We start from the raw sequence: 20,475 nt of genomic DNA, 5'->3' as shown, positions 1-20,475 counted from the left end.
TAAAAGTAAACAAAATTTTACCTAAATAATAGTTTGTAAGTTTACAAAAAAGTCATGATGATACGTACACACTTCATTTTCTCTTTTATATTTTATTTTCATCGTATCATATATTATATCACTCATTTCTATTTATATATATTTCATCAAGGTGGAAGTGGAATACAGATGTAAATACAATTTTTATAGAAATTAAGAAGATCATAAAAGAAAAGAAAAGAAGAGAAGAGAAGAGAAGGGATTTAGTTATTGTAAAGGTGGAAGGAAGCAAGGACATTTGGTCAAATGTGAGAATGGGTGGGAGAGAGAGGTTAATAAATGAAGATGTCATAGTGGAGTGCTCAGACAGAGTGACTGAGGGGAAAAATTGTTAGTATGCACAGACAGTACACATTGGTGGGCTGTCTTCCCGCCATTAAAACCACTCTGCTCTTTCCACCACACCACTCATTTCACTCTCTCTCTTTCTTTCTCTCTCCCCCCTGCACCTGGAGGATAGATCGAGGAAATCAAATATTATATTAATTAACTAATTCATTTTTTTCTCTTCATTCATTTTCCTCTTCTATAAATAGCCAATATAATAGAAAGCTGCTGTGGTGTTTCACTAGGGTTAACTTCTCAGTCCTCATCAGTCATCACCCCCCAAAAAAATTGAGAGAAAAAAGAAATAAACATCAATTCAATTTCACAAAAGCAAGTACTCCAAGTAGCAATCAAGCATCACCAAATTAAAGCCTCTTCAACTCATAAATAGAGTGAATATATAAGTAGAAGTTAGGTGAGTTAGAGGGAAGGAAAAGAAGAGAAATTGAAGGGAAATTGGAGAGAAATGGTTAGAGACATGATGGGAACATACTCATCATCAGGAAATTCAAGAAGAGGTTATGGTGGTGGGGGAGAGGGAGACATAGAAGACATGAATATGAATATGAATATGAATATGAATATTGATGATGAGAAACCTGCATGGCTAGAGAGGCTGATGGCTGAGACATTCTTTGGTGCTTGTGGGGTCCACCACAACCGCAGGAAGAACGAGAAGAACATCTTTTGCTTACACTGTTGCCTCAGCATCTGCCCTCACTGCCTCCCTTCTCACCGCTCTCACCCTCTCCTCCAGGTACTATATAATTAATATTATTTTATTTTATATGCCAATTAATTCTATTATTTTCTTATCAAATTCCATCCTCCAATTCTTTGATTCCTCCATAGATTTTCCATGTGCCCTTAATTGATAATTTTATTGATTTTTTGTCTAGAGCAAAATTGAAGGTACCTTTTTTTTTCGGTTTACACAGTATTTGGTTTGATCTTTCTTTTTGTTTTTCACCTTCAATTGGTGAAAGGGAAATTGGAAATTCACTTTGATTTATTCATTGATCTTTAATTCTATTCTATCATGGAACTTTATGGGAATTCTAGGACTTTTTATGCTTCTAGAATTCTTTAATTTGATGGGTATTTGGGAATTCTTAAACTTGGAACTTTTTTTTAATTCCCCACTCCTTTTTCTAGATTTTTTCTCAGGTTGTTTTGCTTTCTTTTTTTATTTCTAGAGTCTTTTTTCCTTTAGGTGGTTAAATTCAGGTGCAGGTATGATACAGATCTCTGAGAATTCTCTCAAAATTCTCTCTGTAAAATTAAACCATGTGCCCCTTTCTAGTCTCTCTGACATGCAACTTTTGAAGGGTTTTTAATTAATCCTTTGAACAGTGAAAAGGCTCAATCAGCTAACTTCTCATTTCTGATGAATTTTCCAATAATTTCCCATGAATTGGCTATAGAATGATTTTAGGATGGCGTTTCCTGTTTTAATTACCACATATTTGTTATCTGCGAACACTTCACTCATCTCTTTCCTCGAGTCTTGTAATCTTGGAAGAATAATGATAAAAGAAAATAATAACAAGTGTTAACTCATGGCTTTCATCCAATGAAGAAATGAATGGAAAGAATATCAAATTGAAATTCTTGATTTAATTGGTGAAGGCTGTGCTCAAGAAGCTATACATATTAACTAGGATGGGCAATTCAAACCTGATAAGATATTAAACATTATATGATGAGCAATTCTACTTCTGTGAATTATGTTAAAAATTAGTTCATTGATAAATTATGTTTTTATACTAGTATTAGTGGCTAACCGTATTTAGTACATATATTTTGAAAGATATCTCTTTATGTGCTAAAAGTAGTATTGCTAAAAAAGTACTTTCAATTTGTAAATTAGATTTTTCTTGATTGACGTTGACAAGCTTGAAATAATTCATTTATCAATTGAATTGATAATTAATTATCACAATCAACTATCTTAGAAAACTAATTTTCCGATGTACAAAAAAAAAAAACTATCCTAAAAAACTTTAACTTATTTTTAGCTGAAACTCAACTTTTTATTACTATTTTGGACGATATGCTTATAAAAAAAACTATTTTGGACGATATAAATCATATTTTATATCATTTGCTCATATGGATTTTGATACTGTGTCAAGAATTAACTCTTATAAAAGTTTAAGTTTTTTGACGAAGACAAATCATTGATTTTTTAACTTTAATTTTTGATTTTGTTTTAACTTTTTACCTATTTTCCAAAATGTTTATTTATTTAATATTATATCTCTTATATATTACCTCATTTCACATAATACAAACTCATAGATTACTCAACCAATAATTATTTTTTTTTTTATAACTCAATTATTAATTTGGGTATTTTAATATAACAATACTTTAAATTAATGAATTCTTAAAATGCAGTACATGTCCTTAAACAACAATATTTTTGTAAGCAAAAATAATATAAATGTAACAAAAAAAAACAACAATATTTTAAAATGAAAATGAAATATCTCCACAAAAGTGTGGCTATTAGAATTAAATTCTCAATTAGAATTCAAATAAATACATTTAACCACTATGATGGATCGTGTTTGGTGAGAGTAATTATTTAATAATATACTCATTGGTGAAACTTTTTTTTTTTTGAGTGTCTCATTGGTGAAACATTAATTTCTAATGATATATAGTTCACAACTTCACATATTCTCCCTCTCCATATTAGTCTATTAGACGTCACGGGTCAAACTTGGTCCATGCAATTCTTGTTTTGAATATACATCCTCCAAATTTCTGTCAATGGGGTTGCAGCTACAACAGGGTTCATTCATTCTGCTACAGTCTTTTCCCTGTTTTTCCATTTTTTTTGAATTCCCAAAATTAAAGAAGCCTGTGGTGCTCGATGAGTAATTGTCGAGTTGAACTCACCAATGTTGTCTCATTGTATTTGGTGTTTCCCCATATCTATGTTTATGCATATTTATATATGGTTTCCATAAGGGTTCACCATGTCTTCCTTGATTCCCACTTTTTGGTTTTGGTTTCTTTCCCATTAATGGAAGATCTCTTTTTTATCCATTTCTCCCTGCAAAGCTTTCTCACCTGTTACTTTCATTGAAAGCGAAAAGTTTGACCACTGCCTAGCTAGCTTCCCAATTATTTTATTATTTGCATAGGAACCCACCACTTCTTCTATATTATTCTCCTCTCCCCCACCTTCACACTCACTTCATTTAATTTTTCTCTTTTTCTCTTGAATTGATGGGGGGCATTCAAGGTTGGTTGCCTAACTATTCTTATAATATATACTCATTTAACTCCTCATAATTCTTCACCCTTGCCTCTAAAAAAAATGTCAAATTTCAATAATTATGCTAGTAAATTGTGAATGTTAAATCCCACCCCACCACTAACCCAACTTAGAAAAAGAGAAATATATAGTGCATAATTTTGAATAGAATTTTCTAAGAGTAACTTTTAATTTTCATAATTAATTTTATTTAAAGAGAAGTTGAGTTAAATATGTTAATACTGGAGAAAATAAGAAGTTTAGCTAATATGGAAAATAATTGTCTTATTTTAATTTAGATGTTTAGGTTGTGTATGTATTTCTGTTAGTGTACTTTTCAAGATAGTTTGAATTTACTCTTGGTCAATTATGTGTCTTGTACTATTGAAACGAATGTGTTTTTTTATCAACTTTAGTGTTAATACAAATATATATATATAGTAATAACATAATCTATGTGAAACTTTCTAGTTATTTCTCTATAATGTTCACATGGTCTCACCATGAACAATTTATATAGTAGACCACGTTAAAAAACAAAATTATGTTAAAAATCAGTGAATTCATAAATTATATTTTTACAACTAAGTACATATTATTTATAATATATATTATATTTCTTATGTACTAAAGTTTAAATTTCACAAAAACTCTCTTAACTTGGCTAGATTTTTTTTATAAGTTACGAAGAAAATTTTCTTGGTGTACGATAAAGAATTTCCTCACATAAATTTTAAATGTGAGAGTATGATGTTTACAAATGTTAGTTATTAATAATTTATTACAAATGATATCTTCTCATAGTTTGAATTCTGACTCTTCGTCTATAATTATCTTTAGTTCAACCGTCCAACCCATATTTTCGGATGTACAAAAAAAAATCCAACCCACATGTGAGAGCGCTATGATGTGAAATTTAAGATAAAATGGTCCTAATCCTGTCGTTTTTGTTTGCATCATTTGTTTGACTGATGAGTGACGAGAGTATTTATGTCGTGCCACAGGTGCGAAGGTATGTTTACCACGATGTGATTCGATTGGATGATCTCGAAAAGCTTATTGATTGCTCAAATATTCAGGTCAGTAAGACAAATCTGTAAAGAAATTAATTAACAACATCAACAAGTTCATCGATTTTTAATAATTACAAATCGAAGAAATGAAATAAGGGTATTAACTAATTCCTTGTTTAATTTAATTTGTGTTGGATACATGGCAGCCGTATACTATTAACAGTGCGAAAGTGATATTCGTAAATCAAAGGCCACAGTCAAGGTCATGCAAAGGTAGCCCCAATGCTTGCTTCACTTGTGACAGGATTCTTCAGGACCCATTTCATTTCTGTTCTCTTTCATGCAAGGTTTGTTTTTTCCCCATCCCTCATTAATTTTGCTCTTTTATTTTATACAAACAAATTGCTGCTTATTATCTGAGATATTTTTGTTGACAATTTTATTTTCCAAGTAAGAAATCTTTCATGCTTAGACTTATTCATTTAATGAATCCACTAAAATTCAAGAGTGTGCGTTACAAGATTTGGTCACATGTGAAATATAAAAGTAGGGTTGGACTTCCTTTGAAATTTGTCTAGATGAATGCATGTTTAGATAGGGATCATTTGATGTGATGGAAAAGTAAGTAAAAAATAAAGAAGCTGAAAATTATGATGGGATATGACGGGTGAATTTTGCGAGGGCCCCTTTAGCCTTATTTGAGTAAATGAAATTACCCTACTTGAATTGCTAAAATTTCTCATGGTCTAAATTATTTTTGTTTCAAATCTTTTGTTAGCTTTGTCAAAATCATTCTTTCTAACTAACTGTTGTTTTAATTGTTTCAAAACATCTTTAAATTTTTATTTTTATCTTTTAATCTTTAGAGTCTTACTTTATCTCTTCCAATTTATAAATCATTTTTATTTTATTTTGTTATGTATCTTTTAAAAGTTATTTTAAATATTTATGAGGAATTCATTTCCCCTCAAATGTACCCTAAACATTCGATGCTCCATTTTTTTTTCCTGGTAAACAATGATATATTAAGGGGGTACTCAAACCATGACAAAAACAATAAAGTACAATTGACAAATATTTAATAACAACCAGAAAACATTCGATGCTCCATGTGATATTTATCTAACATTCAATTCACATATAAATCCTTATAGTTTTCACTAGGGGATAATTTAAGATAATTAACATAAAAAATTATTAATGTTGAATTGATACTACTTACAACTAACTCTAAACTTTTTTTTAATATGTATGGATCAATTGAAGTGACATATACTTTCTCCATCTCTAATTATAAGGTTCGTTTTTAAGACCATTACGTTTATTAAAAACTTATGTAATAAAGTTAATTAATGTATTGAGTAGTGTGAAAAAACATTAGTTATTAATGATATTTGAAATTATAAAAGTATAATAAATACAAGAGGTATGCTTGAAAAATGATAATAAATATGTCTAGAATCTAGTACACAATCTTATATTCTCTTCGTTTCAAAATTATTCTACTTTTAACTTTTTTATTTTGTTTCAAAATCATTGTTGTTCTATATATCCAAAGTATTTTATATGATTCTCTTTCATTTGTGCACTCATTTAATATTGTATCTCCCTAGTATCACCTCTTATTTCCACCAATCACAATTCTCACCAATTAGTTGACCAATGATTTTCATTCTCTCTCTTTCATATAACTCATATTAAATAAGGGTGTTTCAGTCAAATTATAACATCAATTAATGAACACTTAAACTTTGTGCAAAAACCTTAAACTACAATAGTTTTGGAACGGAAAGACTATAAAGAAATACTCTTTATACAAGACTCTTTAGAAATTTTGCTAGTACTGTTTCTCTAAAGAATCTTATAATTAGAGTATGAGGATTACTAAATACTCTCTCCGTTCCATAAAGTTTGTAGTTTTGGGTATGATTTCAACATCCTAAATAGTTTGTTGTTTTAGGATGTTAATGCATTTTTCCTCATTGTTTTCCTTCTATACCCTTATTTATTAAACTTTCTCTATCCACTATGTTTATTGCAATTCTTGATATAGCTACCACTATCATTGGAAATATAACATCATAATTAAGGGCAATCTGGTCAAATTATACTATCAATAATTGTTTTCTTACTCTTTGTGCCACAACCTTAAACTACAAACTTTCTGGAACATAAGGAGTATGCATTAAATAGAAATTGAGAGAGTCATGTTGTAATTTATTATTCTTATAAATTAGTGCATAGGTATTAAGATATAAGTAAAAGAAGATACTTCCTTCATTTTATAATAAATGTTCATTTAGAGAAGATGCACACATATTAAGAAGTGTAATAAATATTGTTAACTTTTAAATGTATATTACTTTATTTCCTAGTTTACCATAGTTTTAAAACTCGGACCGGACTGGCCGGTCCGACCGGTTCGATCGGAACTCGGTCCTAAGGTCGGTCCGGTCGCAGGTTCATATCGATTGTGTCATCAAACCGGTCAAACTCAAAATAAACCGGTCAAACTCAGGTTGCACCAGCCAAACTCAGACGGTTGAATCGGCTGGGTCAACTCAGCGCACAAGGGAAAAAAAATTAGAAAAAGCTACCAGGTGGAATCGAACACACGAACACACGACATGGAGGATATAAAAATATTACCTTCCCACTATGCCACATGCTGTTAATTGACAATAAATGCACATTATTAATTATAAATATAATTACATCACTGAAAAATATGAAAAATGGGAAGTTGTATGAGCTGTATTATTAATATTTAAATTTTTAAATATACACCGAGTTAAGCAGTCCGCCCATTGACCTACTGATCTGACCAGTGACTCATTGACTCAGTACCTCGACCGAGTCCATGACCGAGCCGAGTTTTAAAACACTGAGTTTACCACTCAAGGTGTATTTCTATCTCTCCTCATTTATTGTTTTCATAAGGGTATTATATGGTAAAATATCAATTAATGCAACCTTAGAATTCTAAATGGTATCATGAAACATATTTTTTTTACTCTAAGTGAACACTTATATTGAAATGGAGGCAATAATAATTATTTATAATAAACTCTTTTTTATTGCTCAATGATGTGCTGCCAGTTTGAGATATGGTTGCATGTAATTTCCAATAAATGCATTTCATGATTTTTTTTGTAGGTAAATGTTAGTTGTTACTCCTTCCGTTCCAAAATATAAGTTGTTTTAGGTTGTGCACATTGTTTAAGCGTTTATTAATTGATAAATATTTTGATTGAAATACACCTATTTAAAGTTGTTTATATTAAGGAAAGAGAAATGTTATTATTGGTTAAGTGGATAGTGAGAGACAGGGGTGCACATGGGTTGCGTTGGATGGGTTTTGGTCAAAATAAAGTCTGAACCGATCAAAATTGTCTGGGTTGGGTTGGGTTGGGTTGGATTTCACGAATTTATTCTTCAGACCCGATCCGAACCAACCCGATGAAGTTCGGATTGGGTTGGATAGATTGATTGGGTCACTATATTAAAATAATAATATATCTGAAATATTAAAAAAATCTTACAAATATTATTATAAATTCAGAAAAAGTTATAAAAAATACTAAATATGTTATAATACTAAATAACATGAAAATGACACAAAAAGTTATACCAAATAGCATGAAATAATACAACATAAATGACATATAGTCAAATATCATAAAAACATAAAATTTCATTACCAAATGACATGAAACAATCTAACATAAATAGTACATAAAAAGTGAAAAACAACACTAAATGTCATGCCATGACACCTAGAACTTAGATGTCTCCAACATGCTAAATAATATATATAGACATGTAACAAATAACTACGAACAAATACTCTAAGTTCAAATATGACAAATAACTATAAATACTTAAGTTTCAAAAAGTCATCACTCCGACACTAGCACTCCAAGTATGAGTAAAATTATAAAAAAAAATTGTTATTATATGTATGGATTCTGGGTTGGGTTGGATGGATTTGAACTGAATCCGAAATCCGATCCGAATTTGGTTGGATTGTAGTAAAATGCATCCGATTAACCCGATTACCCGATCCAACCCGCATTTTTTTTATTGAATCGGATTGGGTTGGACGGGTATATTGGATATACCCGACCCATGTTCACCCCTAGTGAGAGTTTTGATAGGTGAAAGTTGAAGGTGATAATTAACAGATATAATATTAAGTGAAGGTATATAAAGAAGAAAGAGAAAAAAATGCATTGGAGTTTTGCAAAACAACTTATATTTTAGAATTTATACTAACTTATATTTTAAATTATAGTAAAAATTATAATACTACTTACATTTTGAAACAGATGGAGTAATTGTTAGTAAATTAGTTCATTCGCTAGTATTTAAACCCCGGTCTTCATCCTATAAATCCCTTCATTTTCCTTAGCTCACTGGACTGGGCGAGCCCCTAGAGGGGCAACGCCCAGCGTGTATCCCGCCCTGAGGCGGGGCCCTGGCCTTCAGATGGGCCCTGATCTTTGAGGCCCAATTGGCCCAATAGGTAGTACCCAAGCTCTATAAATAGGAGGTAGTTATCAATTGTAAGGGACTTTTGGCTCATTTGAGGAAATAACACTTGAAATTCAGCATTCTCTCTCATTCTCACTCTCTCTTGGCACAATCCCTCTATCTCTAGGTACTATGCCTCTCTTCAATGTTCATTCCTAGAACATTTGGCGCCGTCTGTGGGGACTGTAAACTTTCTACTCCCATTCACGTGGATTGATTGTGCATGAAGTTACCTCTGATTGTGATTAGGCAATTCTCTGGTTTTCCGATTTTGATTCTGTGACTAGTGTTGGTTCTCCGATCGAGTTTGCATCGTTTCTGGTTTGGATGGAGACTCGACGCAGGAGGCAGCATCATTCACCAATGCGACAGCGGATTTCGCCGCCTCGGCGGCCTCATCGTGTGGACCTGGATTCTCCGGTACGAACGACAGGAGTACAGTCGCCTTCTCCTCTTCCATCACCACCACCTCCTCCATCGCCTTCACAGGTAGGATCTCTGGAGCGCTCACCAGAGAATTCACCTGCTCCGGAACAACAGCCGGTGGTGACACAGGAGCAATGGCGCCATTTGATGCGCAGTATTGGCAACATCCAGCAGCGGAATGAGCATCTACAGGCTCAGTTAGATTTCTACCGTCGCGAGCAGCGAGATGATGGAAGCAGAGAAGCAGATTCCGTGGCTGAGTTCCGTCCGTTCTCGGAAGATGTTGAGAATGTGGCGATTCCGGATAACATGAAAACGTTAGTTCTGGATTCTTACAGCGGAGATTCCGATCCGAAAGATCATCTTCTGTATTTTAATACGAAGATGGTGATAATTGCGGCATCAGATGCGGTGAAGTGCAGGATGTTTCCATCGACGTTCAAATCGACGGCGATGGCGTGGTTCACAACTTTGCCGCGTGGATCGATTTCAAATTTCAGAGACTTCTCATCCAAGTTTCTAGTGCAATTCTCGGCAAATAAGAATCAGCCGGTGACGATCAATGACCTATACAATATTCGCCAGCAGGAAGGGGAGTCACTGAAAGAGTACATGGCAAGGTATAGCGCGGCGTCGGTAAAGGTAGAGGACGAGGAGCCTCGAGCTTGTGCTTTAGCATTTAAAAACGGTTTGCTGCCGGGAGGGTTGAACAGCAAATTGACACGTAAGCCGGCGCGCTCGATGGGAGAGATGCGTGCTCGTGCCAGCACTTATATTCTGGACGAGGAGGACGACGCTTTCAAAAGAAAGCGCGCGAAGTTGGAAAAGGGCGACACGTCGCCCAAGCGCGTGAAAAAAGATAGGAGCGGCGAGGATAAGGGGGACGGCAAACAGCAGAGGCCAGGTAAGGGGAAGTCGGTATTCAAACCGACCAAGGAACAGTTGTATCCACGGCGCGATGATTATGAACAACGTCGGCCTTGACAATCTAAGTCTCATCGCCAGCGGGAGGAAACTGATATGGTGATGAACACAGATGTATCGGATATGCTCCGAGGGGCAAGCGACGCCAATCTAGTGGATGAGCCGGAGGCCCCAAAGTATCAGCCACGGGACGCCAATCCCAAGAAGTGGTGCGAGTTCCACCGGTCCGCTGGGCATGATACGGATGACTGTTGGACTTTGCAGCGGGAGATTGATAAGTTGATTCGGGCGGGATATCAAGGAAATCGTCAAGGCCAGTGGCGCAATGGTGGCGATCAAAACAAAGCGCACAAGCGGGAGGAGGAGCGAGCGGACACTAAGGGCAAGAAAAAGCAAGAATCAGCGGCTATCGCCACAAAAGGGGCTGATGACACGTTCGCTCAACACTCAGGACCTCCCGTCGGAACCATCAACACCATCGCCGGGGGATTTGGCGGCGGTGGCGACACTCACGCGGCGCGTAAGCGCCATGTTCGTGCCGTTAATTCCGTTCATGAGGTCGCTTTTGGATTCGTACACCCTGACATAACAATCTCGATGGCGGACTTTGAGGGGATAAAGCCTCATAAGGACGACCCGATTGTGGTGCAGTTAAGGATGAACAGTTTCAACGTTAGAAGGGTACTCCTGGATCAGGGTAGTTCGGCTGATATTATCTATGGTGATGCATTTGACAAGTTGGGACTAACTGACAATGATCTAACTCCATACGCGGGAACCTTGGTAGGTTTCGTGGGGGAGCAAGTAATGGTGCGGGGATACATTGATCTAGACACAATATTTGGGGAAGACGAGTGTGCTAGGGTTTTGAAGGTAAGGTATCTGGTTCTCCAGGTGGTAGCATCCTACAATGTCATCATTGGGCGAAATACATTGAATCGCCTTTGTGCTGTAATTTCGACAGCCCACTTGGCGGTCAAGTATCCGCTAAGCAGTGGAAAGGTGGGAAAGCTGAAGGTGGACCAGAAGATGGCGAGGGAGTGTTACAATAATTGCCTTAACTTGTACGGCAAGAAGAGTGCGTTGGTTGGTCATAGATGTTATGAAATCGAAGCTTCGGATGAAAATCTTGATCCCCGGGGCGAGGGGCGAGTAAATAGGCCCACGCCAATTGAGGAAACGAAGGCGCTAAAGTTTGGCGATCGCACTTTGAAGATTGGGACCAGACTGACGGAAGAGCAGGAGACGCGCCTGACAAAACTGCTTGGGGAGAACTTAGACTTGTTTGCTTGGAGTTGCAAAGACATGCCTGGAATTGATCCAAACTTCATATGCCATCGGTTAGCATTGAATCCAAGTGTCAAGCCAGTTTCACAACTTAGGAGGCGCTTGGGTGGCGACAAAGGGAAGGCGGTGCAACAGGAGGTCGACAAGTTGTTGGCGGCAGAGTTCATCAGGGAAGTGAAGTATCCGACGTGGTTGGCGAACGTCGTAATGGTAAAGAAGGCGAACGGGAAATGGCGAATGTGTGTAGATTACACAGACTTAAACAGGGCATGTCCAAAAGATTCGTATCCCCTTCCCAGCATCGATAGCCTTGTTGATGGTGCCTCGGGCAACGAACTGCTTAGCTTGATGGATGCTTATTCTGGCTATCATCAAATCCGCATGCACCCGGCAGACGAGGACAAAACGGCTTTTATGACTGCCAGAGTCAATTATTGCTATCGCACCATGCCGTTTGGACTAAAGAACGCTGGGGCTACCTACCAAAGATTGATGGATAGGGTTTTTGCTGGGCAGGTGGGAAGAAACATGGAGGTTTACGTTGATGACATGATTGTTAAATCAGTACGAGGTTTAGACCATCATCAAGATCTGGAGGAAGCATTTGGCGAAATAAGGAAGCACAGTATGCGCCTCAATCCGGAGAAATGCTCTTTTGGTGTTCAGGGGGGTAAGTTTTTGGGATTCATGATCACATCCAGAGGAATCGAGATAAACCCAGAAAAATGCAAGGCGATTCAGCAGATGAAAAGCCCTTCCAATGTGAAAGAGGTCCAACGTTTGACGGGGCGAATAGCAGCTTTATCTCGGTTTCTTCCCAAGTCTGGTGACAGATCTTTTCCTTTTTTCAAGTGTCTTCGCAAGAATGTCGCATTCGAGTGGACGGCGGAGTGTGAGGAAGCTTTCGTTCGCCTCAAGGAACTCCTATCGTCACCGCCGATCTTGTCGAAACCAATACAGGGACACCCGCTGCATTTGTATTTTGCTGTGAGCGATAGTGCTCTGAGTTCTGTGATGTTGCAGGAGATAGATGGCGAGCATCGAATTGTTTATTTTGTTAGTCACACACTCCAGGGCGCGGAGGTCAGATATCAGAAAATTGAGAAGGCGGCGCTGGCGGTCCTCATCACCGCCCGGCGGTTGAGACCTTATTTTCAGAGTTTTCCCGTGAAGGTGCGGACGGATTTGCCCTTGAGGCAAGTATTACAAAAACCGGATTTATCAGGTAGATTGGTCGCCTGGTCGGTTGAATTGTCAGAGTATGGTTTGCAATACGATAAGCGGGGCACGGTTGGTGCGCAGTCACTAGCTGACTTTGTGGTTGAGTTGACTCCAGATCGGTTTGAAAGAGTGGACACTCAGTGGACTCTCTTCGTGGATGGATCCTCCAATAGTAGTGGCAGCGGCGCGGGAGTAACGTTAGAAGGGCCGGGGGAACTAGTGTTGGAGCAATCCCTGAAATTCGAGTTCAAAGCAACGAACAACCAAGCAGAATATGAAGCTCTCATCGCCGGATTGAAGTTGGCGCGGGAAGTGAAGATCAGGAGTTTGTTGATAAGAACGGACTCACAATTGGTGGAGAATCAAGTGAAGGGAACTTTCCAGGTCAAAGATCCTAATCTGATCAAGTACCTTGAGCGGGTACGGTATTTGATGACACTCTTTCAAAAGGTCGTGGTGGAGTACGTTCCTCGGGCAGAAAATCAGCGGGCGGACGCGCTAGCCAAACTGGCGAGCACGCGGAAGCCCGACAATAACAAAAGTGTGATTCAGGAAACGCTGGCGTACCCAAGCATCGAAGGCGAGCTCATGTCCTGCGTAAACAGAGGGAGAACATGGATGGATCCCATAATATCTATCTTGGCGGGGGACCCGGCAGAAGTGGAGCAATGCACGAAGGAGCAGCAGCGGGAGGCGAGTCACTATACTCTCATTGACGGACACTTGTATCGCCGTGGTTTCTCGACGCCATTGTTGAAATGTGTATCGCCAGAGAAGTACGAAGCGATAATGTCTGAAGTACATGAAGGAGTGTGCGCGAGCCACATCGGGGGAAGGTCTTTGGCTTGCAAAGTGTTGAGGGCGGGTTTTTACTGGCCCACCCTCAGGAAAGATTGTATGGACTTCGTGAAGCAGTGCAAGGAGTGTCAAGTGTTCGCGGATTTGTCTAAGGCACCGCCAAAAGAGTTGGTAACGATGAGCGCCCCGTGGCCTTTCGCCATGTGGGGTGTGGACTTAGTTGGACCTTTCCCGACCGCCAGGGCACAAATGAAGTTTATATTGGTGGCGGTGGACTACTTCACTAAGTGGATTGAGGCTGAACCCTTGGCCAAGATTACTTCTGCAAAGATAGTCAATTTCTACTGGAAGCGTATTGTTTGCAGGTTCGGGATCCCAAGGGCGATCGTATCTGACAATGGGACCCAGTTTTCAAGCAGTCAAACAAGGGAGTTCTGCAAGGAAATGGGAATACAGATGAGGTTCGCCTCTGTTGAGCATCCGCAGACGAACGGGCAGGTGGAATCTGCAAACAGGGTAATCCTACGAGGACTAAGACGACGGCTCGCGGAGGCTAAGGGAGCTTGGTTGGATGAACTTCCGGCGGTGCTGTGGTCGTACAACACCACCGAGCAATCTACTACAAGGGAAACCCCCTTTAGAATGACCTACGGGGTAGATGCCATGTTGCCGGTGGAGATTGACAACTTTACATGGCGGACTCGACCAGGTTTTGAAGAGGAAAATCAGGCCAACATGGCGGTGGAGCTGGACCTTTTGTCGGAAACGCGCGACGAGGCGCACATTCGGGAAACAGCGATGAAGCAGCGCGTGGCGGCAAAGTTCAACAGCAGGGTTCGCGTCCGAGATATGCAGGTTGGCGACCTGGTCCTCAAGTGGCGATCGGGAGCCCCGGGGAACAAGCTTACTCCCAACTGGGAAGGGCCCTACCGCATTATTAAAGTTCTTGGTAATGGGGCCTATCACTTAGAAGAGCTTGATGGGAGGCGGTTACCTCGATCGTTCAATGGTTTGAGCTTGCGCTACTTTTATAGTTGATTGTAGGCGAGAAAGTGAACAAGTCGGAATCGCCGGAGCCAGATATCTTTAAGATTTTCCGAAGTGTTCTCAAATTGTCCAATGTACTGCAACGACAAATCAATAAAATAAGACGAAAATTCACGAAATTCGTGTCCAAAAAATTCCAGGGATTCCCTGACGATCGGAATTGCCGATCGACATAAAGAATTACGGCGATCACTAAGTGGGACAAGCTTGATCCCCAAAGGGGCTTGCTGGAACCCTGAAGGTTGTGGCGATTCCACAAATGGCCTTTGACGCCTGGGAATCACCCTCCGGAAAGTCTGACGTGATCGCCGGTCCCGTAAACGATGTGCTGGGTAAGTCTCGCCAGAATACGACGAGCGCCGTTAACTAGGCAAAAGTCTTGGGACCCCCAAATGGCCATTGGGATCCAAGCATTGTAAGCCCCGAGCGGGCAAAGCCCCGGGCGAAGTCCTCGAGAATGGAGGCCGTTTCTTCCTATTAGGGAAAAAACGTCTAAAGTCTTGGTGGTGGAATACCAAGCAACAAGTCCTAGTTAAAATTAACGCACGAAATCGTTAGGCGTAATTCAATCATATGACGCGTGAAAAATAGCGCAAGATATAAGGTCGGCGAATGAATAGGGGGGAAGGCGAGTAGTGTACGGCGAAAGCATTCCAATATGACTTACAAAATATCCAACTGCGATATAAAAAGCTATGGCGAAGGGTTGCTTAAACATAGACGAATGGCGGAAAAATGCACTACAAGGTGACAGTAAAAGATAAAAGTAATGTTAAAAATTACATTATTCATTATTTTCTTTCTCCTGTTCTTCTTCTTCCTCTTCTTCTTCAGTCGCTGTCCAGAGGTTTTGGTCAATCAGGGGAGGATCGTCGGGACCAACCAGTCCTGCGGCGGTTATCTCTTTCATTACTCCCATGGCGCTAAAGTCAAAGTTCGGGTACAAATGTTGGGCCTGATCTTTGGCGAGGTAGAAACCGCGCTCGCGGTTGTCAAGGGCGATGTCAGCGGCTTGTTCCCTCGCCTCAATGGCTTTGGCCTTCTCCGTCGCCAACTCGTCCTCTAGACTTTTGATCTTTGCTAGTTGGGAAGCAATCTCGGCATCTTTCGTGGCGAGGGCCTCGGCATGAGTTTCGGTCGCTTTCTTGATCTCCTCGGACGTAGCCTGCATCACCGCCTCCATGTCAGATTTCGCCAAGGCCAAGGACTCCGCAGACTTTTTCTCTTGCTCCGCCAACGCCTTTTTCACTAACTCCAGCTCAGCGCACAGTATGGCAAGCTCTGACTCCTTAGCAATCAGCGCCTCGCCTCGGGCGATCAAGTCCTTCTCAGCTTGCTCTTTTTCCTTCTTGCAAGCTTGAAGGCTTGCATCAAGCTCATCTGCTTCTTCCTTCATCAGCGCCAGCTGATCCTCCAGCTCGCCGATTTTAATCCCCGCCGTGCCAATCATCTTGTCGGCATAGACTTTGTCTTTTCCTGCCTGCGTCGCCAGTTTGTCGAAACGCTTTTCCCAAGCAGCGGCGGCTTCTTGATGCTTAGCACTTTCGGCCTTCAACCGCTCAGCTTCAACGTTGGCGGCATTGAACTTCTCAAACGTGTGAGCAAAGATGCACCCAGCGCGTAGGAGGCAAGCAAGAGTCTCCTCCTTGGTGACATTCAGGCCCTGACTCAAAACTTCTTTTTCTATAACGTCACGGTTGAGACCAGCAAGTAAGAATTCTGAGGGTTCAATGGCGTTGGGGAGCATATTATAATAGCTTGAAGAACCGACCTCAGGAGCAGGGGCTTGTTCAATTTGAGCTGCTTCAGAGGTAGTGGCAGCGCCAGGACAGGATTTTTCCCCTTGATGAGGCGGGGAAGGCATGGGGCCCGCATCATGTGTTGAGGGCGGGCTAGGAGGCGCATCTTGGCGAGGGGGAGACTTTGGAGTTTCATTTTCTTTTTCCTTATCTCCAATAGGAGTGTCGGAAGACGCAGCAGCTTTTGTGGCGTTAACGCCGGCGGAGGCGGCTGTGGCGCCAATAGAGGACTCAGCGGCAACAGCAGCGGTCGCACCGGCGGAAGCGGGAGAAGAAGCTGGTACGGCGGTTGGCTCGGCAGCTGCGGCGACAGAGGCTTCAGCGACATTTTTGCTTTTAGGCGCAGCAACAGCAGTGGTGGGCTGAGCGCCAGGGTTGGATGTGCCGGCGTCGGAGGAGGCTTTGGTCAATCTTCTCCTCTTGGGAGCTTTGGTGCTCTCGGCTTGGTTTTCAGCACCGCCCCGTTTTTTCGCGTCGCCCTCAGTGTTGAATTTTGGGGAAAAGCGAGCCATTCTCCTCTCGCGGGCCTTCAGGAGCTCGGCGTTCGTGAAATTCATATCTTCTGTAACAATAAAAAAAACGATCAGTGATAACATAGGAGTCGAGAAAGGAAATGTCAATAATAAAAGTGAGCTATGGGCAACCTAAGTATTTGGGAGTTCTTGAGAGGTCAGCGCCCTCAAGGACTGTTGTGCAGTCAAGGATGGGAAGTGGGGCAAGGAGATTAAGAAAGGCTTTATCGTTGGCGGACAAGGAATCCTCTGAAGGATCGGTGATCCCGTTGGGCTTCTCTGTCCAGTAAAGAGGAAAGAGGGCGGTCCCGTCTCTGAGGGTGAATGCCTCTGGGTAGGCAGGATGAACCGCCACACGGAAGTACTTTCGTGCGAAGGAGGACTTCGCGTTACTTTTGTGGGGATGCAAACACTTCCGGCCGGCTCGGGCCTTCAAGGAAATCCATCCTTTGTTTTTGATGGACTTGGGGTCGACATCGTAAAGGTAGAAGAAACTGGTGGGGGACGGGGCGATGCCGACAGCGACGCTTAGGATTTCAAAACATCGAATGAAGGCCCAGGCGTTAGGGTGGAGTTGACAGGGAGCCGCGTTGATGTCGCGGAGGACGGTTTGGACAAAGGGCGAGAAAGGAAGCCTGATTCCAAGCTCGCTAAACATGTATTCGTACGCAAAGAAAAAATGGGATCTCTTTACGTCGCCGTCTGGCTTGTGAAGCCAGGGGCGATCCCCGGGACTGCAAACCCAGATCCTGAGTTTGGCGTTAAACTCATCATCATTGGACAAGCCACCCAGGGAGTTCACGAATTGCACAATGGGATCGCTATCTTGGAAGATGGAAGGTTGATCTATAGCCTCGTGTTTGGGGGCTACTTGGACTGGTAGGGGCAGGGTGGCGTAGGTTTTTAGTCGGTGGGCTGGGATCTCCGGAACCTCTAAACGGAGGCCGCCGGCAGCGGTGGAGTCAGGGTCGCTTTCGGAGGAGGAAGAAGAGTGATTAGGGGAGGTAGGGTTTGAAGCCATTTTTAGAAAACAGTGAGGTGAAAGAAAAGAAAAGATCAGTATGTGTGTGATGTAAAGATAAAGACAGTGGGACTCACCGGAGTAGGATGTGAAGAGTGGGTAGCGGAAAGGGTGATAAGCGACGGCTCCGGAGCGGAAGTGGGCAGAAGGAGTTTGGTAAGCGATTAGGGAAGTGAAGAGGGGTCTCGGAAAGGGATGACAGTGGGGAAGAAGGGTTTTTATAGGAGAAGGGGAGAAGCTGGAAGGGTGACGCGTGTTGGACGCGTGTGGGAGGTTGGAAGTCATGATGGTTTTGGGGAGGTGGGTCGCGTGCAAAGGGGAGTTACTGCGTACGATGGGACGGTTATGAAAGGTGAAGTGACGGTTCCGGAGAAAGAGGGAAATTGACGTAACCAACACATCACGTGGGGCAGCCACGTGAGGCAGATAGAAATTTGAAAGGGTTTTAAAATAAGGGAAAGCGCGAAAGCCTCGCCACTATAAGGATCAAACGCCATCGCCTGACGATTGACACCAACAACGAAGTTCAGTCGCTCGCCGGGGTCACCGCCAGTCAATGACTAAATGATCGGCACATGACCCATGCCTGCCACCTTTCCCGCCGGCGAGCGATCATACACCTGCTCCAACTTATCACCAATACAAAGTAGTCGTCCTCGCCGCTTGCGGACTTGTGGACTTGCCAGCTTGGTTTACTCGTCAAGTCAGTGGACTGGGTAACTGAAAATGCTAGTTTCCTTTTGCTCACGCCATGTTGGCGATATAGTTAACTTCTCTTTTTTCAAGCCATGTTGGCAGTGTAGATTCCGGTGTACAATAAGACATGTGACAGCATTTAAAAGACACCCTTAGCTCTCGTACCTCGAGCTCGGTGTCTTGTGGACTAGTGGACTGGGCGAGCCCCTAGAGGGGCAACGCCCAGCGTGTATCCCGCCCTGAGGCGGGGCCCTGGCCTTCAGATGGGCCCTGATCTTGGAGGCCCAATTGGCCCAATAGGTAGTACCCAAGCTCTATAAATAGGAGGTAGTTATCAATTGTAAGGGACTTTTGGCTCATTTGAGGAAATAACACTTGAAATTCAGCATTCTCTCTCATTCTCACTCTCTCTTGGCACAATCCCTCTATCTCTAGGTACTATGCCTCTCTTCAATGTTCATTCCTAGAACACTCACCAATTCCCTTAATTCACCGACTCTTCCCCCATTTCATGATATTTTAACTTGTACTTTTATTTATGTTTGTGAGTGTCTTTAGCTTACTAACACTAATATTTTGGTCATAAACTTTTCAATTGACATAAAAAAAAAAATTCAAGTACACAGTGAATAATTTTAATGAGGGATAAATGCAGGTGGATTACATGGTGTCCGTGGGACAAAGCTTGGCCAGCATTTTACATCGATTTGATGAATCTGACTTTACAATTTCGCAGTTCGAGGGTCTTCGAGTCGATGGCTCAGAGGTAATTGATGAAGATACCCACTTTGCCCCTAGTTGCTCTTATTCCAACAACGAAGCCACAAGCAATTCGGTAATTTCACGAGAACCCCACAAGAAGGCCAAGGCCAATAGGTTCCTCCCTGGGATCGTCCTCTCTCTTGGCAGCAGAAGAAAAGGTGCACCTCATAGGGCCCCTCTCTCCTAAAATGAGAATCAACATTATCATAATCATAATTAAAATAATAAAAAATGGTAAATTTTAATTAATAATATATTATCATCAATTAGTATAAATTAAGTTGTTATGGCCAAATAAGATTGAGTTTTATTTAATCTTTATATGTTTTTAAGGATTTTAATTAAGAGCTGTTATATTATGGTATGTGCATGCACAGCTATGATCTTCCATTGGTGAAACCACCAATTTTGTATGAGATGCTATATATGGGAATTTGGCGTATGTAATTGTGTATTAGATATGTTGTTGTATGAATAGAAAGTACAATTTGTACCTTCTTTTTAATTATATGATTTTCATTTTGTTTTTTTAGTGGTAGAATATCTACTATATAAGTCTATCATCCAGCATGGATTATTTTCATTCTTAAAATTTTTGTAGGAAGTTGTTTGCTCTCCTAGATCCTATGTATGTAAGCGTACTATACTGTTTTGCTGACATACGTAGAGTATATGTGTGTGGTGTTTGCACTGCACTGCACTGCATACAAAACATATGACAAGATAGTCATAGAAAACTACTTTCAAAAAAAAAAAGTCATAGAAAACTTACGCCGGCACAACACAAGGCTTCAAATCGAGG

General features: G+C 40.9%; 1 protein-coding gene across 1 annotated transcript; it reads left to right on the top strand.

The window, feature by feature from the left end:
- Window positions 1-252: 252 nt before the first annotated feature.
- LOC130725877 (protein RGF1 INDUCIBLE TRANSCRIPTION FACTOR 1) lies at window positions 253-20,181 on the top strand. Its single transcript, XM_057577064.1, has 4 exons — window positions 253-1,123; window positions 4,639-4,713; window positions 4,854-4,994; window positions 19,567-20,181. The coding sequence occupies exons 1-4, from the start codon at window positions 833-835 to the stop codon at window positions 19,858-19,860; spliced, it is 801 nt and encodes a 266-aa protein (XP_057433047.1). The 5' UTR covers window positions 253-832; the 3' UTR covers window positions 19,861-20,181.
- Window positions 20,182-20,475: the final 294 nt, after the last annotated feature.

The sequence above is a fragment of the Lotus japonicus genome, chromosome 6 (genome assembly GCF_012489685.1).
Source record: "Lotus japonicus ecotype B-129 chromosome 6, LjGifu_v1.2".
Lineage (NCBI taxonomy): Eukaryota > Viridiplantae > Streptophyta > Magnoliopsida > Fabales > Fabaceae > Lotus > Lotus japonicus.
The sequence above is the reverse complement of the archived record's forward strand: the minus strand, read 5'-3'. Positions and strand labels throughout refer to the sequence as shown.